This window comes from Balaenoptera musculus, chromosome 20 (assembly GCF_009873245.2).
Source record: "Balaenoptera musculus isolate JJ_BM4_2016_0621 chromosome 20, mBalMus1.pri.v3, whole genome shotgun sequence".
NCBI classification, from domain to species: domain Eukaryota; kingdom Metazoa; phylum Chordata; class Mammalia; order Artiodactyla; family Balaenopteridae; genus Balaenoptera; species Balaenoptera musculus.
The window spans coordinates 19,136,428-19,160,730 of NC_045804.1; the positions used below are offsets into that span (position 1 = coordinate 19,136,428).

The 24,303-nt window shown below is 38.3% G+C and overlaps 1 protein-coding gene across 1 annotated transcript in view; it reads right to left on the minus strand.

Moving 5' to 3' along the window:
• IKZF3 (IKAROS family zinc finger 3) overlaps positions 1–24,303 on the minus strand; it is an 81,134-nt gene that overhangs the window by 19,482 nt on the left and 37,349 nt on the right. Inside the window, exons 4-6 of the mRNA XM_036837045.1 lie at positions 4,579–4,839; positions 3,490–3,657; positions 640–756 (exon numbers count right to left, since the gene is read on the minus strand). Of these exons, the coding sequence (XP_036692940.1) occupies positions 640–756; positions 3,490–3,657; positions 4,579–4,839 (546 nt within the window). The remainder of the gene's footprint in view (positions 1–639; positions 757–3,489; positions 3,658–4,578; positions 4,840–24,303) is intronic.

Below are 24,303 nucleotides of genomic sequence, written 5' to 3' on the forward strand. Positions count from 1 at the left end.
AGACACAATTTTCTCTTGCTTGAATTATTGCAATGGCCTTCTAACTGGACTCCCCAATTTCTAATCTTGTCCCAAATACAACCTATTCTCAGTAGCAAGTAGAGTGATTTTTTTTTCAAATGAGAAGTCCAATCATGTCACCTCTCTGTTCAAAATCTTCTGAAGATTTTTAATTTCACTCAGAGAAAAAGCCAAGTCGTTACAATGGCCTACAAGGCCTGATAAGATCTGGTTTCCTATTTCCTCTCTGGCCTTGTGTCCCATTACTCACTCTGTTCCAGCCACAAAGGGCTAACTATACTTCTTCAAATTCAAGCCCCAGGGCCTTTGCACTTGCTATTTCCAAGTTATCTGCAGGGCTCTCTCCTCATGCTTTTAAGTCTGTTAAAATGTCAGCTCCTTGATGTTTTTCCTGATTTACCATCAGCCCCCAGTACCTGCTTTATTTTTCTCAATAGCAATTACTACCTTCTACTGTGTAAGGTACTTATTCTCTTTGTTTCTAGTCTGTCTTTCCCTATGAAAATATGAACTCCAGGAGGGCAGAATTTTTTGTATTTTTGTCTACTATTGTATCCTACCACCTAGAACAGCAGATGCTCACTAAATATGTGCAGAACGGGTGTTGCATGAACTCACCAGTCTCAGCCAGGTCAGTGCTCTGAAGAAATGTACGGCAGCGCTCCTTGTGCTCCTCAAGGGAACTTCTCTGCTTGTAACTCCTTCCGCAAAACTCACATTTATAGGGTTTCTCAACTATAAGGAGAGCACAAGGGGTACTCAGTGACCCTCAGGGGTTATAGAACAAATGGTGTATTGGGGCCCTGTGAAAGCTGTCCACTAGGAATGAGACTGCTGAGAGAAGCCAGAGTATTTGGATACTTGTGCACTTACAATTACTTTTTTTTTTTTTTTAAATATTTATTTATTTGTTTATTATTTATGGCTATGTTGGGTCTTCGTTTCTGTGCGAGGGCTTTCTCTAGTTGTGGCAAGCGGGGGCCACTCTTCATCGCGGTGCGCGGGCCTCTCACTATCGTGGCCTCTCTTGTTGCGGAGCACAAGCTCCAGACGCGCAGGCTCAGTAGTTGTGGCTCACGGGCCTAGTTGCTCCGCGGCATGTGGGATCTTCCCAGACCAGGGCTCGAACCCGTGTCCCCTGCATTAGCAGGCAGATTCTCAACCACTGCGCCACCAGGGAAGCCCCTACAATTACTTTTAAATTTAGTAAACTGAAATAAGGTTATGGCCTACAATTGACTATCATGTTAGAGTATTCTTTGAAAGGATAGGGTCCTTTCAGAAATGAAAGGATTTGGATTTAATGACTCTCATGGAGCATAGTGTTTTGGCTCCCGATCCAATCTTGTTTCTTCAGGAAAAAAATAAAAATAGGAACTTTTTATTTTTCAAGGAGGTCAGTGTGGTTTAAGAATGAAGTAGGAAGAGATCCCATATTCTGCGACATCCAGCTGGCTGTAAGTAAAGAATGCTGCAGTGTGTGGGAGTTAGCCATTCAGTCTTTTCAGAGCATTGACTTATTTTGATAAATGTAGCTTGTCCTTGCTCAGTGGCTATAGCAAGTCTGGGCTCAATCGATAAAAACTGACCTAACCAACTGAGGATAGTTTTTGTTTTCTTTTTTTAAATTTATTTATTTATTTATTTTTGGCTGTGTTGCGTCTTCATTGCTGTGCACGGGCTTTCTCTAATTGCGGTGAGCGGGGGCTACTCTTTGTTGTGGTGCTCGGGCTTCTCATTGTGGTGGCTTCTCTTGTTGCGGAGCACAGGCTCTATGCAAGCGGGCTTCAGCAGTTGCAGCACGTGGGCTCAGCAGTTGTGGCTCACGGGCTCTAGAGCACAGGCTCAGTAGTTGTGGCGCATGGGCTTAGTTGCTCCGCGGCATGTGGGATCTTCCTGGACCAGGGCTCGAACCCATGTTCCCTGCATTGGCAGGCGGATTCTCAACCACTGCGCCACCAGGGAAGCCCCTGAGGATAGTTTTGAATAATAGAAATAAGAAGGAATTGCAAAAATGACTTCATCTTAACTTCTAAGATAAAGCAAAAGTTTCCTCAAAAGTTCATCCATACAATTCAGGCCACCTTTAACCTCCTAACTCCTCCAAATGAGTTATTTTTTAAATTATGTAAGTAATAACTTCAATTCTGTGTGCGGGGCTAGCCTTTCTGACTTGTCGATAAAATGTACCCCATGAATTTTTCAGTTTTAGGGACTGAGATTTTTTAATTTTCTAATCCTCCTCGGTTTAAAACAGAGCCTTTGGGACTTAGAGCACTAAAAGATCCTTATGGAATCCCAAGTTAAAATAAATGCAGCTCTGTTAGGGCTAAGAATGTTAAGTTTCTGCATAAATTGGGGTCCTCTAGAATCTGTCTTAAAAATGACTATTATTGTTGGATCTTACTTGGAAAAAGCAACAGAAAAGAACTACTCTAATTTTTTGGACCAAACTCAGTCGTAATTCATTACTTTGAACAATGAGCTGTAAAAGAAACCCTTCTTTTGCCATTTATGATCTCTCATGGTGGGTTTCGTTGGGGCTGATTTGTTTAATCCTTAGTCTCTGAATTGTAACTAGTTGCGGGTTTGGGGCTGGGTTTTAGTCAAAGCAGAATGTGGATTGACATAAAAACAAAGCTTTTTTTTTCTTCAATTAAAATTTTGTCAGATAACATCAAGAACATGAGGTCCCGAATTTGAAAATAAACTCAGTTTTATTTTTCTAGGAGGGAACTTCTAAATGTTGAAAAAAAATGTATCTTCCGTGGTTAAAATAAGGAGCGAAAACATCAAGACAGAACATAGCTTTTTATGAATTCTTACTGCTGCTCATCTTTTAGAGATTAAAAATAAATAGGCTGATGAAGAAGAAAGTTGGGTTTAAGAAATTTAGCTCATATATACCTAAAACTAATACTATGTTATATTGTCAATTATATCTCAAGGCAAAAAAAAAGAAATTTAGACCAGAATGGCCCAAACTCCCCAATTTAGCCCAGACTAGCCAAAACTAACCCCCAACAATGAGTCATACCCAGTTTACAGTTTTACATAATTTACAAAGAGTACATCATTTGCTTTATCCAGACTTTTGAATGAAAAGTATGTGTGTATATTTTTAGGAAAATAATCTTTTAATAAAGTTTACCATAAAAATACTGATGGCTATAATTTTTTTTGCAAAAATTAAAAAAAGCATTTTTATAGGGCAGGCTTTTCCTGTCTGACTGTGATGTTCTCTAGGGGTGCAAAGATGGTACGGAGATGATCAACCCCATTGAGCCAGACGGAGAGCAATTAATGCCTTAATGGAAGTGTAATTAGCCCTAGAGGTCTCTGCTGTTGTAACCCTTCAGAACCGGAGTGACAGATTAAAACCTCCATACTTAACTCTTTCTAGTTTCCGCAATGGGCACTGAGGAACACACATTTACTAGATATGGAATGCTCATTGCTCTCACTTACCAGAATGTGTCCTAAGATGACCTGTGAGTGCATCTCTTCTCTGGCATGCGTAGTTGCAGAGGTGACACTTAAAAGGTTTTTCCCCTGTGTGCAGTTTAATGTGGCGGAGGAGGTTACCTTTCTGAGTAAAAGATGCCCCACACTGATTACACTGGAATGGGCGTTCACCTTTAAAAAGGACAAAAAAGAGATTTCTGATCACCCAGCAAGTGGCGAAACATATGCACAGATTAGATGCCTATGGCAAAAGCTCATTTTTTAGATAGTTTCTGTTCATATTGGGATCAGATGGGAGCTGTATTTCAAGGCAAGCCTAAGACTTACTTATGGAATCTTCCCTCCAGGAGAGAAAAAGCACTCACCTGGCAAGGCTACTTGAGGTATCTTGTCTTGGATCAGAGCAAAAAAATAAGAGTAGCTTTAGAAGTGCTTTCTAGATTTAAGTTTTTACATTACTTAGCATTCCTTTTGAATGTAATCTCAATCTGTAAAAAGAGTCACAGACTGAAGTCCCAATAAGGTATAGAGAGCCAGAAATGTTTTTTTTCTTTAATTCAAGAAATGCTTTTTAAAGTCGTCATATCCCATGTCAGATGAAATCTATTGGGCTCAGTGGGAGTGTTATGTTTGTATGCATTTCTATTGACTGCCTTTTTGTTGTCTGAAAATAAATTTTTTTAAATTGTTAATAAAAGCTATGTCCTTTCATCTACCAAATTTGAACCCAATACAATAAGGAGATCTGCTTTTTTAAAAGTTATGCAAAAATATATGAAAGACGCTTAAAAAGCATAGCACACAATTTAACTCCCACTTACTAACTGAAGAAAAATATGTGGCTGACCTAGAACACTGTGCTCTCTACAGTCTTCTTTTATTCATAGCATTTGCACTATGTTTGCCAAATGCACCATGAAGCAGGAATAAAAATCACTGGGTAGATGGAAATACAGAGAGGGAGAGATACATCAGAATTATAGGAAAAATCAATGAAAGTAATCAGAAGTAAGTCCTAAATTCCACCACTTCTTTTCTCACGTGGTTGAATTAGGACAGTTTTCAGAACAATGGATAAAGGAGACTATTTACCAGTATGGCTCCGCTTATGAACCATTAAGACGTTGAAGCTAATGCAGGATAATCCACACACATCGCAGTTCATCTTGCCACTGGTTGGCCTGCTACTATCATATGAGACAACGTGTCTCTCCAGCTTAATGTTTTCATATTCATTATATTCTCTTGAATAGCTGTAAGGAATTTCAGGCTCTTCTGCATTTCCCAAGGGTTCTGGCTTTAAAACATTCTCATCCCCTTCACTGTATTCATCTTTCACTTTCATTGAATCATCTGCAGGGAGGAAAATGCAAGAAATGAACAATGATTGTTTTAGGAGCTATCAAAGCAGCTCAAAGAGCAGAGACCCACAACTGACAATTAAATACCAAATGAAGCTAACAATATTGTACATCCACAAAACAAGAAAATACCATTAGGATGATCACTCATTATTTGAATTCAGAACCATAGTCAGGGGAAAACACAGACACGTGCACGCGCATGCGCACACGCGCGCGCACGCACACAAAGAGATGACAGCGTTTTAGGCCATCCAGAAAATTAGAGATAATAGATTTTAGCTATGACTGTTCAAAGAGACTATGAAAAAGACATTTTGAGCAATTCTTCTCCAGTACCGGGGGAGAAGAAAGGTTCTCAGATTTAGTACTTTTTTGGTGGCTGCAGTTACAAGGCAAGGTGATGTTCTCCTTGGTTTCAAGAAGAAAATGCTGTTTTAATTCTTCAATTGCATCCAATTTATGCTACTAAGACTGAGAGTTGAATAGTTAACATGTTTTTCTCTGATTTTAAGCCATGCTTTGCCTCTTCCCCTTCCATGTATACGAACTGCTAAAATGAGTCTTATCTCTCTATCTCTCTTGGAACCGATAAAGAGAGAACACTGAATGTAGAGGAAGCTGGCAGTACTAGTGAAATAGTGTTGAGAAAGATAAAAGGAGAAGTAATCCTTTAACATAACCTTCTAAGGAGTCATTTTCATTGACACAGGTAAATGAAGCTCAACCTAAGCAAGGGGAAGGGCACCTATACCCAAGTTAGGGAGGATTAAACTCGAGGTCCTAGAATTGTAGGACTGGATAGGAGAGGTGGGGCTGGCCAAAGTGAGTTGGCTGATCAGGTTCTATCTCAAAAAGCGTTGCAACACTCTTAAGCTGAAGAACATAAGAAATGAAGAAGGTAAATTTATGTACTGATACTAAGAAAACCTAAATATTTGCCTGATATAATAACAATAAATATTTACAAGGCATTTTTTCATATATATAAAATGCTGCATAAATGCTTACTTTAAAAAAAAATTCATTCTTAGAAACTGGAAATTGTAATGCTCCATGAGGAATCACAAATCAATGGAATTTCAGGGCTGGAAGGGAATTTAGAGATCATGTAATCCAACCCTTGTCTTTCAAGTAAGGAAATCCAGGATCAGAGACGTTTTTGGTGAGTAGTCCAAAGTTACACAGCCAGTTAATAGCAGATTAACTGTGATTAGAACACTGAACTTGGATTTGCCCTCACACTCGGACACATAAAGTCTAATTTGCTCCTTACAATCATATTCCACACTCCCTCATCAATGGTGTAGACTTTAAAAACCAAAACACGCTGAAGAAAAGATATTTTAAAAAACGACATCCCTTCCAAACAACACCAGTAAGTGCAGCTCCTGTTGCCACACAGGAGGAAGTATAACTGCAGCTGTGCCTGGCTTGCTACCTTCCACTCAAGTTTCAATTTTCACTTCTATCAAGGTTACCTTTCATCTATATTAACTGTGTTTGCTTAATAGAGCAAGACAGGGCCTAACCACCAACAGAGGAGCCATTGCTGCAACACTGTTCCACTGCTTCTCACCACGGTTCATGGTTCACAATCTTTCACTCTGTGATTAGAAGAAATGTAGGGCTGCAGGAAACATCCAACGTGTTTCAAATTTGCCCATCCTATGCATCTGGATTATACATGAATTGATATCCGTTTTCTACGGGAAACGGATGAGAAGGGAATGGAGAGAGATTCATTCCCTTCTTTCTCTGGACACATCTTGCCTGCTTTCAGATGGAATTTGTTTTCTTAAGTGGTTTTTGCTTTTTAAATTTTTTTTTTTTTTGAAGAGAAGGATGCACCTGAGGCTTGTACCCTCCTCCCTTCCTCCATCACTCCAGCTGCGGGTGATATCCCACCAAAGCTTGAATGCTCTTTAGTTTGCATGTAGGCGTTTAAAAGAAACTCAACGGAAAACTTCAGCTACTGAGAACCAAAAACAGCATATAAAAAGGGCCAGCAGAGAAGGATCCTTTTCATTTTCGTTGTAAATGTTAACATGAACAGACTCAGGCCATTCTGTGGTCAGTGACAATTAAAAACTAGTAAGATCAATGTTTCGGGTCTTTCTGAAAACACAAGACATGAGAGGGTTGCTCCTTCTCTCAGGATTTTGGCTTTAATGGGCTTGACCTAGAACTCAATACTACCCCGACCTGGCTCAAAACAAATTCTTGGCTTTTGTCATTTAGGACTTAGCCATAGAACAAGGAAGACAGTATTTGAGACCCAGGGCTCTAAGGGAACGCAGACAGACACATGGACAGGGCATTAAGGAAGTCCCCTTGGACTTAGTGGACCAAAAGAGCTCCTGGTATAGTTATTGGTTTGCCCTTGGAGTCCTACCAGTTTTAGATAAAAGACCTGGATGTCCTCTCTGCATGGTTACTGGGGATCAACAATTCATTATGGTTTACCATGTGAAAATAAACAGAGCTGAATATTAGAATACATTAGTATCTAAGATACAAAAGGGATTCCTGAGAGATTATTGGGCTGAGCACCCAGTCTCCAAATACAGTCCACCAAAACTACCAGAAACGACACTTCTCTGCTCTAAGGACTAAGAGATTCATTCCCTTCCTTGGGAGGAAAATTTATTGGAGCAGAGGAAAGGTGGGGGCATTCTACTTAGTATCCCTTGAAAACATTAATAAACATATCTACAATCAAACTTGTCATCTTTGAACCCAAAATTGCTGCTAACTTATGATGTCTTTATAGTCACACATGGCATCTTCCTTCTTCCATTCTCCAGGTCTTGAAACTGGAATCCTTTTCTGTCCAATCTCCACATCAAGTCAGTCTCCAAGTCCTATAGATTCTATGTCCTCAGGTTGTCTAGATGCCAACTCCTCTTTTCTATTCCCTTTGCAATTTAGTTTAGCCTCTCATCCCATCATACCTAAACTCATCCTCTCTCAACATTCCTTTCTAGATAGATTTCATACAAAAGTAATCTGTGCTTACTGTCTCTACGATCTCAAAACTGATATAAAATTCCCTGTAATCTGGCTTCTGCCTCCATAATTCACTGAATCTGCTCCCTTGAAGATCATCAATAAACTCCTGATTCTTAAATCTAATGGCCTTTTGTGTGCCATTCTCCCCAACATCTCTGTAGCCCTTGATACTGTTGACCTCCACTGCTTGTTCTTCTGTATTCCTACTTCTTCAATGAAACTGTACCTTCTTTCCTCACCTTTCTGATTGCTTCTTTCTAGCTCTTCCCCCTGCTCTGCCTCCCAAATACTGTCCTTAACCCCCTTTTTCTTTCTTCTACACCCCCTCCCCTATGGCAATTTCATCCACTCTTAAGGCTTCAACTAGCATTTTACATGATTAATCACCAAATATGTATCTCCAGATGTAATCTCTCTCCCCTTCTTCAGTCCTCTGTTCCCAAAGGCCTCCTAGGTATCTTCATAGTTATTCAGGTTAGAATCTTTACAGTCATCTTTCCTTCCTCTTGTTTGCACCCCAGGTTTAATCACCCATTGGTTTTATTTTTGTACCCTCTCTCCAATCTGCTTCTCCTCCCCACTATTTTACACACTCATTATCCCAAATCTCAGACCCTGATTGCTCTCCCGTTGTGGTAGCCTCTACATTGTTCTCCCTGTCTCCTTTCTCTTTCCTTGCCAGCTCATGCTATACTCTGCCACCAGATGGTTCTTGTAAACTGTAGCTCTGGTCATATCATGACCTTGTCCAAATTCTCCAATATTCTCTGCTGCCAACAAAATAAAATCCAAACTCAGAAACAAAGAATTTAAAAGACCTTTCAATATCTGACCCCAACAATTTTTGTAATGTTGATTCTGAATACTCAGATATCTTTAACCAAACTAAACAACTTTTGAGTATCCTTCCTTTTATTATTTCCATTGCCCAAAAGGTCTTTCCCCAACATTACCACAGGTCCAAACCCTACACATCTTTTAAGACAAAACTAATATGCCATTTCCCCCTACTATGCCTTCCCTGATCCCCCCGGCTGCAAAATAATCTGTTCCTTTGTTCTCTGTGTTACTTGTAAACTCACCTCATCTCCCATATGGACATGTAAGCTATCTGAGGTCAGAAGCTACACAGGTTTGTTTTTTGTTTTTGTTTTTTGTTTTGTTTTTAACTCAGTTTCCCCTATGACACTGCTTCACCTGTATCTGTAAGACGAGAGGTTGTGGGGTTTTAAAATAGAAATTTTGGGGGTCCCAAAATTGGGGGTGTGGGGGCTGGAAACATGCATTAAAAATGTTTTCTACTCAAAATGGATTAAAGACCTAAATGTAAGGCCAGACACTATAAAACTCTTAGAGGAAAACATAGGCAGAACACTCTATGACATAAATCACAGCAAGATCCTTTTTGACCCACCTCCTAGAGAAATGGAAATAAAAACAAAAACGAACAAACGGGGCCTAATGAAACTTAGAAGCTTTTGCACAGCAAAGGAAACCATAAAGAAGACAAAAAGACAACCCTCAGAATGGGAGAAAATATTTGCAAATGAAGCAACTGACAAAGGATTAATCTCCAAAATTTACAAGCAGCTCATGCAGCTCAATATCAAAAAAACAAACAATTAAAAAATGGGCAGAAGACTTAAATAGACATTTCTACAAAGAAGATATACAGATTGCCAACAAACACATGAAAGGATGCTCAACATCACTAATCATTAGAGAAATGCAAACCAAAACTACAATAAGGTATCACCTCACACCAGTCAGAATGGCCATCATCAAAAAATCTACAAACAATAAATGCTGGAGAGGGTGTGGAGAAAAGGGAACCCTCTTGCACTGTTGGTGGGAATGTAAATTGATACAGCCACTATGGAGAACAGTATGGAGGTTCCTTAAAAAACTAAAAATAGAACTACCATATGACCCAGCAATCCCACTACTGGGCATATACCCTGAGAAAACCATAATTCAAAAAGAGTCACGTACCACAACGTTCATTGCAGCTCTATTTACAATAGCCAGGACATGGAAGAAACCTAAGTGTCCATCGACAGATGGATGGATAAAGATGTGGCACATATATACAATGGAATATTACTCAGCCATAAAAAGAAACGAAATTGAGTTATTTGTAGTGAGGTGGATGGACCTAGAGTCTGTCATACAGAGTGAAGTAAGTCAGAAAGATAAAGAGAAAAACAAATACCGTATGCTAACACATGTATATGGAATCAAAAAAAAAAAAAAAAAAGGTTCTGAAGAACCTAGGGGCAGGACAGGAATAAAGACGCAGACATAGAGAATGGACTTGAGGACACGGGGAGGGGGAAGGGTAAGCTGGGACGAAGTGAGAGAGTGGCACGGACTTATATATACTACCAAATGTAAAACAGATAGCTAGTGGGAAGCAGCCGCATAGCACAGGGAGATCAGCTTGGTGCTTTGTGACCACCTAGAGGGGTGGGATAGGGAGGGTGGGAGGGAGACGCAAGAAGGAGGAGATATGGGGATATATGTATATGTATAGCTGATTCACTTTGTTATAAAGCAGAAACTAACACACCATTGTAAAGCAATTATACTCCAATAAAGATGTTAAAAAATATATATATGTTTTCTAGGCAAATCTTATGCATGAGAACCGCTGCTCTAGAATCTGACACAGTGCTCTGCATAAAGTACATACACAGTAAATACTTAATACATGAATATACCACTACATTAACTTCCTAACTGGTCCACGGTATATGTGACCTCTCTTTTAGATTATATCCTATTGCCAGATTAATCATCCTGTAGTACTAAAACTCTTGTTCAGAAACTTTCAAGGATTTCATTTTGTTTACAGAATAAAGTCCAAACTCCTTAGTGAGACATTCAAGGACCTGTCTAGAACCTGCCCCAAGCCGACCTGATCATCTCATTTCTCACTAGACTCCTTGAATCATCCTTCTCTCTAGACTAGAACCTTGCTACTCAAAGTGAGGTCCTTGAATCAGCAGTTCCAGCATCCCCCGGGAGCTTGTTAGGAATGCAGACTCTCAGGCCTCACCCTAGACTTACTGGATCAGATTTTGCATTTCAACAAATCCTCAAGGATTCTTATACACATTAAAGTTTGAGAAGCACAGCAGCCATCTCACTAACTGCAGTTTTCCAAACCTCTTCTCCAGTCTTTCCTTTACCTAAAATGCCCTTCCCCACATCAACATTCTATTCAAACTTCCAGATGCTGTTTAAATGCCATTTCTTCCATGAAGTCTTCCTAGATACCTTTTAAACTAGCAAAAAATTCTCCTGTTTCTGTCTTCATAAAACATTACATGTAAAACCAATAATATTGTTCCGCAGATTTACATTATACATTCAGAGATGTTTATCTTCATTTTTCCTCGATTTTTCAGTTGTCAGTGACTGGCAACACCTGAACTGTTAATAAAGGCAGAAAGTCTTAAAGATCTGGGAAGAAATACTTGAATATACTTGAGGAGAGGCCCCCACAGCATCCTGAAGTCTTCTGTACAGTGAACAGACCTTTTGTAATGTGAATAATCTCCCATTTCAGTTTTGTAAATTCCAGTCTCTTATTATATATATTAGGTTTCTTAGACACATGGCTTAAATTGCCACTTAAAAGACTATCAAGAATCTTCATAGGCACTAGCGATATTTCATTTCTTAAGCCAGGTGGTGGGTCCATGGATGCTTGTTTTGTTATTATTCTTTATACATGTAATTATATTTGCCTTTTTTATGTATGATATACTTCATAATAAAAAATGTTAAAGGCTTCCTGAGTAAATTTTTTATAACTGAGCTTGTGGAGAAAAGAGCATAGCAAACCACAAATTGCTGATAAAGGTAATTGCTAAACATTCCCAGAGGGGGGAAAAAGATGTCTAAATTGAATCTAACCCATAGAAAATTAGATTAAGCTGAACTTCTTTCTAAAGGAGCTACTCTGGGGTACAATTGCTCCCATCTTTGTCTATGTTCTGGAGGCCTCTTAGGAAGATGACACACACTAACACACACACACACCCCAGAGAGAATTTTGTAGGCTGAAAAGAACAAAGGCTTGGCTCACCGGGGCTGAGGCACATGGTCTCATTTCCTGGGGTGATGGTTATCACATGAAAGGTTTGCACTCCAGAGTAGACATTTTTGGTTTCACCTGAGACATTGCAAAAACAATGGGTCTTGGAAAGGATCCAACAGCTAAATCCTTCAGGGGCAATAGCAGTCTCAGCCAACTGTGCCTCAGTTTGTTTTACAGGCACATAAAATGCTCAGTTGGAGAGAAGAACCTACCAAAGATGGCAGACAGAACAGGCAACTTGGGTGTCTCGGATAACATGTTTTTAGTATGAACTTCCCAGTGTAAAAAGCAGGTTCTGAATTTCCACTCTGAACTACGAGATCTCAGAATCCAATTTAAATCGGGACAAAGTCTGGAGTAATAGCTTCAAGTTTGCCAAAGGTACTGTGAGAAGGGACAAAACCAGATAGCGACTGTTAGACAGGGAAGACACAGAAGGGTGATGTTGTTTAAGTGTTTTACAAGGATTGGGGGTCATAACCATGAAATCCTCAGCACATGCAAAAGTCAACTGGATAACAAAGAAGCTTAATCATCTTAATGTGGCATTTTAATGATGCCACTGATTTGCTATGCCAGTTCAGAGATAATGAGGCCCTAATGCTACAGATGTTCAGCCAGGCTAAAAGAAAGGGTGGGGGAATGGGCTTTTCTAGCATGTCATTTTCTAACTAACCAATTAAACAAATTGTGAAAGCATCTAAATAGTTTACCAGGTTTTGACAGCTGTTAATAGGATTTAGAAGCTTGAAGCACTAAAGAGCAAAATGGGAGATATATGTATTGTAGGTATTTAGTCTACAGAGTTTGTTGCTATCACCCAATATAGCACAGACAGATTAACTAGAACAGTTTTCCTTATAAAATTAATGTCTGTACTCCTTTCCCACAATGGCTTCTTTGTATTATGAACAAGAACACTGAAATTATGGGTCATTTTCATTTTCTAATTTACATTTTTCTGTGTAAAGTGAGAAGGGAGAAAAACCAACGATATTTTGAGAACTAAAGAATATGAAGTTTTAGTATTTTCTAATCAGTAAAATTATAAAGCTTCAATGAAAACAAAACTTTTGGTCATTGATTTATAGTATCCATTATGTTTTCATTTTTCTCTTCTTTTAAAATTTAAAATGATAGACATCTAGTAACTTTAAAACAACTATTTTAAAATTAGGAAAAAATTGGAAAATGTGAATCAGACTAATAAGAGATAAAATATTGATATCTCAGTAGCGATGAAATAAGAGGTAGCAGTTTGGACAATATTTGATTTGGTTTAAGTTCTCATTAAAACGTATTCTTATCAGACTTTTAAACTTGCCCTTAAAGAAGCTAAACTGGTAATCAGTAAATCATGTCACTTCAAATTCAAGAGCATTAGCATGAAAACATGAAGAAAGTTTCAGCTGCAAAGGAACCAACCTCAATTTTACTGACATTAATCTTTGTCTTATTATCTGACTATCAAAAAGCTCATTCATTGCCATAACAGTAAAAATAATTTCGCTTAATAATTTCAGTGCGACTCTTTGCTTCTCCATTAGAACAAGAGGAGATTTATTACTTTTAACAACAGGAATACACTACATATCAGCAGTAGGTACGGTTACAGCTGATCAGTTGGGCTAAGCTCTTCAGCTACCATCGGGCCAGGTGAATTCTCTGAGTTGTGAGGATTGAAAAACATGATGCGTGGAAGTTCCTTCTAAACTATAAAAAAGTATACAAGTATATTTTTTCATTTCTGTCCATTATAGCTATGAATTTTTCTATTGATCAACCTGTGTATTTATTATTTTATATTTATATTTCTGAGAAAGAACTGTTATCCATTGAAAAATATTGCTTGAAAATATGTTTAAAGAGGTTAAGGTTTTAGATGTTGCCTAAACACACATAGAGATAGACTAAAATATGTACCTGGTAGATATTTCATTTATAAATCCAGAAGAAAAAACTTTCTTCTCATTCATAATTTTTTTGTATAGAATATTCACTCTATCTTTCTCTTAACAGAGTTCAATTTAAAAAATTTAAGGCATAGCGCTTCCCTGGTGGTGCAGTGGTTAAGAATCCACCTGCCAATGCAGGGGACATGGGTTCGATCCCTGGTCCGGGAAGATCCCACATGCCGCGGAGCAACTAAGCCTGTGCACCACAACTACTGAGCCCGTGAGCCACAACTACTGAAGCCCGCGCACCTAGAGCCCGTGCTCTGCAACAAGCCACCGCAATGAGAAGCCCACGCGCCACAACGAAGAGTAGCCCCCACTCGCCTCAACTAGAGAGAAAGCCTGCAGGCAGCAACGAAGACCCAATGCAGCCAAAAAATAAATAAATTAATTAAAAAAGAATTTCAGGCATATTAAAACATAATTCTTAGAAAAATTCAAAAATTGTCATCCAAATACAATTAAATTGGTTGAAAACATTCTGACTGTCACAACACCAAACTCAGGATCATGGGTAAGGGAAGGAATGAAAATGTCTTCTATATATATGCAGAGCATAAGTAGTTCTTGGTATACATAGTACACGTATGTGTTATGCTATCTGTACGACAGTAACATGTTTATTTCCCATATAGATCAGAAGCATCATCAAGGCAGGGGCCAGAACCTAGAACTTTTGTGTTCCCTAGAACCTTTCAGAGGGCCCACTTATCGTAGGTATTGAATGAATAAATGAATGAATGAATGAACTCCTTGGGCAGCCTGAACCAATTCAATGATAACAAGAAGGCCAGCCAAGGAAGAAGTCAGTCAATTTGCTGTATCACGCCCCAACTTGTCTACAACAGTCTGAAGATGAGGTGTAGTATGCAGAGTTTCTCCTCATGATACATTAGAGAAGGTCCCAAGCCCTACAGTGATGATCAGTTTTCCAGATGATTTCTTTGCCTGGTGTGGTCTGGCTTCAGCCCCTCCTGCTCTGCTACTTTAGAACAGGATGCCACTGACCAGTCCCTGCTTCTTGAACCTCTTCCCTCACTCTATTCATTCCTGGTTCTATTCCTACCTAATTTATTTTCCATGTTTACTCCTCTTTCTCTGTCTCCTAGGTATGAATGGTCTCCAGGGGTCTGTTTCTTGAACCTTTTGTTTTTTCACTTTACATATTCTCCTGATCCAACTTTTTGTTGCTAATGACTCCCAAATCTTTATTTCCAGCCAGTCCTCCCTGCTGAGCCCAACAGATACTTCCAATCACCTCTTGGATTTCTTATACTTGTTTCATACTCAACCTAGCTCATTGTTTCTCTCTTCTGTACTTCCTTTCCACATCTGCTCCCCCTATGGTAGTCCCCATTTTCTTCTCTGTGTAGCCGCTCCTCGATGTCAATGTCTGTATATCATTCCACTAGTGCCCTTAATATTTAGCACTCTGCTGGGCACATAGTTCAGCGACTGCTTACCAAATGAACAGAAGGAAGGAAAGAAAGAAGGCAAGGAGGAAGGAAGGAGTAAACAATTATTTGTTCTTTGCTTCAAGTACAAAATTAAGGTTGGAGATGTTTCTAAAATATTGCACAGGTTGTAATTTTGCCTAAGCCTAGCATCTTAGGCCACAGCAGAAGAAAATAATAAATTGTATTTCTAACTTAAAGTATACCAACCAGACCCAAAGGGTATAAAGGATTCTTGGAAGAGAGAAAAATGAATATAAGGCTTAAGAATTAGAAGATTCTTGCTCTTTTAAACATTAAATTAATTAAAACAAAATATGTACAAAATAATATAAAATTTACCATCTGCTATATATTCTTTGGACTTTTCTTCTTCTCTGCTTCCTCCATTCCCCTCTCTCTGTTTTTCAAATAATGGAATTAGAGCACTAAGAAACAATGGAAGGAACTCAGCACTGACTTGTCCTAGGTGAATGTACAACGTTAAAAGCACATAAGGGAATAAGCTATCTTGTCACTGGAACATGCTCGTCCCTGGGGGTAAAGTATAACTGCTTAACAGCTGCCCAGTGACACACGTCAAGGCTGTAAGCAAAACTGCATCCTAGCTCCACCAGAAACTGTGGAGGGAATATTGTCTGGCAGAATGAAACGAGGATGGAATCTAGCCAACAAACTGCAGCACATGCCCCTTTCTATTTGAAAAGGCAACTTCCAATGATCACAAATAGAGGTTTCTAATAACAGTATTCAAATAGCACCAGAATGGGTACTAATAATTATAAGGAAGGGACAATATCATACTTCACTCTTATTTTGCCCACAGAAAATAGGTTTGAATGTCTATTTTTAAAAAAGTTCTGATGAAAGAGCATGAACTTTGGAGTATAAGACAGAATCTAGGTTCAAGCTGTGCTAACTAGTTGTGTGATCTCAGCAAGTCACTTGACTTCTGTGAATTTTCTTATTTGTGCAACAGTGATAACATCTACGCATAACAAGGTTGTTACTGTAATTAAATTAGGCAAAATAATGTATATAAAGGCCTAGCATATTAGCTGAGACATAATATCTTTGTGACCTTGGAATCTAGATTTGATACCAAAAGCATGATTCATAAATGAAAATTTCTTACAACTCAATAATGAGACAAATAACCTAAACTGAAAATGTTAAAAAGATTTGAATTGACATTTCACCAAAGAAATTAAGCAAATGAACAATAGGCAAAGATATTCAACATCATTAGTTATTAGAGAAATGTAAATTAAAACCACAATGAGATACCTCTTCACACCCACTAGAATGGCTATCAGCAAAAAGACAGACAATAATGAGTGTTGGCGAGTATGTGGAAAAAATGGAACTCTACCTAATACATTGCTGGTGGAAATGAAAAATGGTACAGTCATTTGGAAAAAAAGTTTGGCAATATAGTAGGCAGCCTTCTGAAATGGCTCCCAATAACCCCTGACTCCTAGTATTCATATCCTTGTGTAATCTCCCCTTGCATGTGGGTTGGACCTAGGTGATTCGCTTCTAATTAAAAGAACATGGCAAAAGTGATGGGAAATCACTTCTGTTATTATACTATAAAAGAATATGACTTCCATCTTGTTCTCATTCTCTCGCGTGCACGCTCATGCTTCTCATGAGTTTCTCTGATGAAGTAAGCTAGACAGTTCACATGGCAAGGAACTGAAGGCAGTTTCTGGCCAAACTACAGTGAGGAAATGAGGCCCTCAGTCCAAAAACCTTCAAGGAACTGAATTCTGACAAGCACATGAGTGAATTTGGTAGTTGATCCTCCCCTACTAAAGCCTTCAGATGAGACCACAGTCTGGGTCAATACCTTGATTGCAGCCTATGAGAGACTCTGAAGCAGAGGACCAAGATAAGCTGTGCCTCTGTTCTTGAGATAATAGCTTTGTAATGTTTTAAGCTGCTATGTTTTGGGATAATTTGTTATATTGCAATCAATAACTAATATAGACTGTTTCTTATAAAATTAAACATAAATTTACCATACAACCCAGGAATCCCACTCTTAGGCATCTACCCAAAAGAAATGAAAACCTATGTCCACACAAAGATTTGTACACAAATGCTCATAGCAGGATTATTCATAAAAGCCCAAAAAAATGGAAACAATCAGAACATCCATCAATTGGTGAACTAATAAACAAAATGTACTTTATCAATACAATAGAATACTATTCAGAAATAAAGAGGAACAAAGTAATGGTACATGCAACAATACAGATAAACTTAAACAAAAACATTATGCTAAGTAAAAGAAGCCAGAGCAAAAGAGTACATATTGTATTACTCCTTTTATATGAGATGTCCAGAAATGGTAAGTCTATAGAGACAAAAATCAAATTAGTGGTTACCTGGTGCTGGGAGTAATAATGGGGATTGACTACAAACAGGTACAAGGAATTTTCTTAGGGTGACCGAAATGTTCTAAAACATGGTGCTAGTTGCCCAACTCTGTAAATTTACGAAAAATCGTTGAATTGGACACTTAAAGGTATGTAAATTATAACCACACTAAAGCTGTTTTTTTTTTTTAAAGAACACCATAAGGATTAAAAAAAAAAAAAAACCCCAACAACTGATAGCTAGCTATACTGATACTGACTGTCTCAAGAGGGGAGAGTTTAGCAGCTCATTCACCAACTATTACAAGAAGCATCGTGACAAGTGTAGCTTTTGAGCTATGATTAAACTCATATGACAAATCCTCATAAGACTATCTTTAACTCCTTTTGTTCTTATGCAACTAATTCCATGCCCTTTTCAAAGAATTTAATACATTTTTTGTTAAAAACACAAGTTGTATCTGCTACTTGGCAGTAGGAAAGAGGCTAAAACAATCAATGTAAGAGTTGGCCTCATAGGACATCTCCTATAGTACTTAATTATTTTATTATCCACTTCTGAGAATACCTAAGTAACTACTGATTTTTGTTCTCTTTCTAAATTGTACTAAAATCCACAAAGATCCAGATTTTCTAATTGTATTTGTTCTTTGTCACATTTTGTGCGTTTATGTCTTTTTATGTGTTTTTATGTCTCACTTTCTATTCTGTTAATGGTTTAGTGTACTTTACTAGGCTATGACTATTACTTAATTAATGAGCACTGTCCCTGACCTACAAGTTAGCAGTGGTACAAAGCACATGGGGAAGCTCTCTGAGGGTTCACTCAAGAATGGGAGAGTTTAGTTCTCCCATAAGAAAAGAAGAAAATAAAGAGTTATCTTTTCTATATAGTCTAAGAGAGAGAACTAGTATAACCTGAAGGACTAGAACAGGAAAATCAAGTTAATGGTGAGTAAGAGTTCATGCAAAAACGCCAGAAATAGTTCTGGGCTCCAAGCAATGAAAAAAGGTAATAAAGGTACATTAAAGTGGGTGAGAAGTATGGCCAGAAGCCTAGAGTGACTTAAGAGAAGCTAATAAAGAGCCTTTCCTATTTTCTCTAGGGCTGCTATGAACTTCTTTGAGGAGTAACAAAGGGTAACAAAGGCATGGCTGGGATTTCTGCTTCTGCAGACGCAGGTGCAGAAAAGGCTGGTTCTAACAAATCCTGTCAACGTTCTTAATGCCACCAGACTGACTAATATAGTGAACTATCTACTGCGATCCCATTTTTACTTATTCAGTTGACATAATTAACAAATCTATTAAAGGTAAGGTTGCAAATTATTTTTAATTATTAAAACATGGGTTTCCATATGTTACTGTTTAGACAGCATCACTCACTGAAGAATATAGTTTTCAAGACTGTCATTTCTGCAACCTCGAATCTAGATCCAAATGCAGTCGGTTAAAAAGCAGATTTCAACCAGGCAGCTGAATGAGAAAACATCTGGACCTACCAGTCAGAATGAGAAAGGTCACATGTTAAATCCAGATAATCTTGTTTATTGGTGTTTGAAGGTTATACACCAAGGGCTGGATTACCAGAGTCCTCCTTTAGGCCTGGCTCTGACATCTTCATTCATCTGCTCTGTGTGTGACACTTTAAAATCCAAAGTTTTAAAACTACTGCGTTGTCAGTCACTTTCAAATGTAATTTTCCTAATTCTAAGCCTGAATACTATGTCAACCTATTTGCTAGACTGCTGGGTATCAAATGCTGGAAGAAACCACATAGAATTGTCAGGGGCAGATGATGTCTATTCTTTTAAAAACTGTTTTCCAAATTGCCACCCAGCATTTTTCTATGGATGAAGCACTTCCAACATTCCCTATCAAAATTAAGAAAAAGGAAAGGCTTTTGAATCAACAAGGAATACAATTAAAAGGTTGCCTAGGATAGGGTTCAGGTTGGTGATGAAGTAAGGGGGATTGTGCCTGTTTCATGATTTTTCATAATTAGTATATGTTATTTTATACACATACAGAAATGAACCAAAATTGTTTATGTTAAAAGCATAGAGACCATTACAAATAAACTATAACAAAAACAGCAAAGTCAAGAAGCCTTAAGACCTTATACACTTTGGTCAGGGCTTTTTCATCTTTTCTGGGTTGTAGACCTACCTCTTGGAGAACTATACTGTACGTAGAAAAACGTACACATAATGGTAAAAACAAAATTTCACATAGTTTTGAGAGGTTTCTCAAACCTTGAAGTATCAAGTTTGTATTAGGCCATTAAATAGGTTCAGGCTTAAATTGAAGGCTCCTTATGTTACATTTTATACACTTTACATGACAGTGGCTGGTCTTCAAATTTTTTCCTCGAGTACTCTCAAAAGAATTTTGAAAAATTATATTTCTCCCTTGTATATAGTGGACATTAAGTGGATATTAAGTTGACATCTATAATTTCTTATCATAAGTTAAAAGTTTTTAAAACAAAAACACATTTTTGTTCATTGTAAATAATGATGGTTAAAACTGTTATTGCACCCTTTCAAATGGGTGCATATGGAATATAAATGATAGTGATTTGATTTACTCCCTCATAAATTTAAAAATACATAAATAAGCTTTAAAAAATGAGAAAATTTCTCCTTGAACTTCTATTTCCATTTCTCTTTTCCCATAGAATTTTACCTTTATGTGCTAGTCTTTTATGCTTGAGTCCTCTATTGCTCATCCTATCATATGTCTCTACAAGAAAAACAACTATAAATAAAAATAAAAATATTTTTATGAAGTGCTATGTGTTAAAAATTCTTTGGGATTGAGTTATCATTACAATTATTAGCATACAATTGATGAAAACAATATATGTATGCTATCGATCTTGATCAATAATTATTAAATATAAAAAGTAAAACGTGCTGGGAATGCACCTCTAAATGAGATGGATGGAGGGGGGCACGCATTTATGAAACTTTGATAAGAGGAATTATCTAATTGACCCTTTATTTGGCATCCTGGAAATATTTACACTTTAGGCCAAAGAAGTAAAATTTGGGATGGGTGAGAGAGGTCCCTTTCTTTTACAAAGTGGAAAAGGATCACTGTGAAAGGGGAGGTGGGAAAGAAGAACATCAAAGACAACAGCCTTATAGGGGAGACCTGCTTCAGGAAAGAGAACATAATGAAGGTGAAGACCTGGAGATTGATTCTCTTAAAATTATCCACATCCATGTAATCCTTGGAAAGTCTCCCCTTATCCCAGTTTGAAGAACACTGCTAAAGAAGACCTCAAGGCCAAAATGTACTCACATGTTCTTTTTCACTTTACTTAATCAATTGACAATTATTTAGTGAGCACTTGGGAACAGTGCAGGGGATGAATGGATAAATGGATGGTTGGATGCAAAGGCAGAAAGAAAAATGGGTAAATATTTAGCATTTACCGTATACCCCAAACTTCAGCATAAGAGAAGAATGAGACTAAAAAAGACTGTCCTTGCCATGTCATCAACTCTTTGGGATCAATGAAGTAGAGTAAGACTTCACCGCAATGCAATATGTATTGATATCAATTTGAATATAACAGGATTGGTGACTGCCTCCAGCTGTTCACTCTTCTTCCCTTCTCTGATAGGAGCAAGCTAAAATTCTTATGTTATGGGATTAGGTAGGAAGTAACTGCCTCATGATTATTTGAGACTTTTAAAGTTTAATGTGCGGTCAGTTGTGTCTAGTCTAAATTTCACTGTTGTTGCTTTGTGCTTTTTGTAACAGTAGCTACCAAAAACCTCCTATATTTCATTAACTTTGTAATAATGTGACCCCCATACCTTAAGGATAAAATTTCTGGATCGTGCCTACTATGTTGTGGAGATATCTCACCTACTCTTCTCCAACACTATTCTCCTTTGTGCAAATTACCAAAAAAAAAAAACCCTCTGCCGAATCATGAAAAATGGTGACCTAGTGAGCCAGAACAGGATTTCATTCAGTCTTCAGTCCAGTGGTATGCTGGTAAATGCTTAAAAACCCACTCAGAGGCGGGGAAGGGCTTCTTCGTAGCATTTGCTGATGTCAGTGGTATAAATACCACGGCCCGTTTCAAGCCATCAATGTGAAGTCAGCCAGCTCACTGAAAATTTAACAAGTGGTTATGAGCTGACTCTGGCACACCACTGGGACTCCTAACTTACCCTTCAGCAGGGTGCATTCACGTGGTTACCAAACTGTACCAGGGTACACAATGGCCCGGTTCACCATACTGGGTGCCAAACTTAGTTTGAGTGGCCGAACTCACTTGGCAAGAGTAGATACTATGAGAGTTAGCGGGCACAAATGGGTGTTTCACACGTACTGCTAACCAACTGGACTGGAATCTACATTTTTTTAAATTTCATTCATCTTGCTTCCACCCCAAGGAGGCACCAGTACTATTGCTCCACGGTTAAAAGAAAGTCAAAGGAAAGGGAAAGAATCTTGGAGGACCCACTAAGGACAGTAGGCAGACCTATTTTTCTGTCAACTATTACAACTCTACATTCCTTTTTCGCAGATACCAAATATCTTCCTGTAAGTTCCTTTTAGTTCACTGTGCCACTTAGCTTGGTTTAAAAAAAAAAAAAAAAAAAAAGAATCCGGGTGTTTTTTGTTTAAAAAAAAAAAAGTCAAGGAGAGGTGTCTGGGTTTCATCACCAACAGAACTTACCCGTTTGACACAGTATGAGCCGTGAAGCCTCTCTGCCCATTGTGAGCACTTACAGAAATCCCCTGTGAGTGAACTTCTGCAGCAAAGCACTGCTGATTTTGTAAGATAACCCCTGCATCCCATGAGCGACAGGTCTTGATCTGGGCTTGAGAGATGTAATATTTTGATAAAAAACGGCACTTCCTTTTGAAGCATGTATTTGCGTGTGTTGAGCAGTACCGCTGGAACCTCAGTGAGCGCCTAGGCGAGGCTGACAGTCTCTCCCAGCTCCCTCCAGACATAGACCCTCCTTCACATATCTAAATGTAGCAGTAATTAGCATCCATAAACCACAAATGTGGCTTGGTTTTTCCCCCCCCACTTTCAGAAGCATCAAAATAGTTTGTATTTCTCATGAGTGCAAAAAAGTTGTACACCTCAAAAGATATTGAGACCCTGACATGGAAAACTACTGGGGATGGGAGCTCTAGCTCCTGAGGGGGGGAGAATTATTTTTTCAGCAAACTTTCTAATTAAAGTTCTTATCTTTGACCTAAGCATCACACAAGGTATCAGCATAGAGAAAATTTAAGGCCTTCCTTTCAAAAAATTATCAGATTCAACTTTTTTCATGGAATCAGTCACAATCCTAACTCTTACACAAAGGAATAATTAAATAAATACACTAATTGATCACCACTGTACAATTAATTAAAAAGAAATCTATTTCACAGTGAGAATCAGGTATATCTGATATTCGATTGTAAAGATTTTGAAGATGAAGGGTGTAGTGGGCTGAATGTATCCCCAAAGTTCACGTCTGTCAGGAACTTCAGAATGTGACTTTATTTGGAAATCAGGTCATTGTAGATGTAATTAGTTAAGAGGAGGTCACACTGGATGAGGGTGGGCCTTTAACCCAATGACTAGTGCTCTTATAAGAAGAGGAGAAGACATACAGAGATATACTCAGGGAAGAAGGCCATGTGTTGACAGAGGCAGAGATTAGAGTTGTGCTGTTACAAGCCAAGGAACACCCAGGATTGCTGGGGGTCACCAGAAGCTAGAAAGAGGCAAAGGAGGATTCTTTTTCTAGAGCCTTTTAGAGGGAGCATGGTGGTGCTGACACCTTGATTTGGGACTTCTACGCTCCCAAACTGTGAGAGAATACATTTCTGCTGCTTAAGTCACCCGGTTTGTGGTAATTTGTTATAGAAGCCCTAGAAAACTAATACAAACGGTAAATGTGCAACTTAAGCAGGGTAAACAGCTGAAGCTGATGGATATTGAGATATATTGTGTACTTTTTGCCCAGTAGCAGCTCCAGAAAAAACTGCCAGTGTAAGTAGAAAAAGATGGTGGTTGGTTGTTAGGAATGCTGAAAAATGGAAGCCAGTATCATGTTAAATGCAGGGTGTTGATAGCCAAATTCATATTCCCTAATTATTCAAAGAAGAAAAGAAATGCCATCAGCATATTCATGGCGAATCAAAAACTCAAAACATACATACAAATGACAGAATCTTTCCTTCCTTATTCTAAGTGGGAAATGGCAAAGATGGGGATCCAATTTCAGAGGAAGAAGGACTGAAACAAAAAGCTGTGAGTTTCGACCTCAGTCATTCTGCCTTTAACTGCATTTCTTTTTCACAGGGCCCCGGTGGGATGATATTCCACCATCTGGTGTGTCATCTCTACCTAGTTATATCCCTGGGTACACTACTGTTAAAACACATCTTACCTCTAACCCTGATCTCCAGAGGCTTTATTTTATTCTGTTCCTCTGTGAACACAGGCCAGATACAAGCCATAAAGATATTCTCTCTCATGATACATTATAATTGCTTTAACACCTGGTTTTG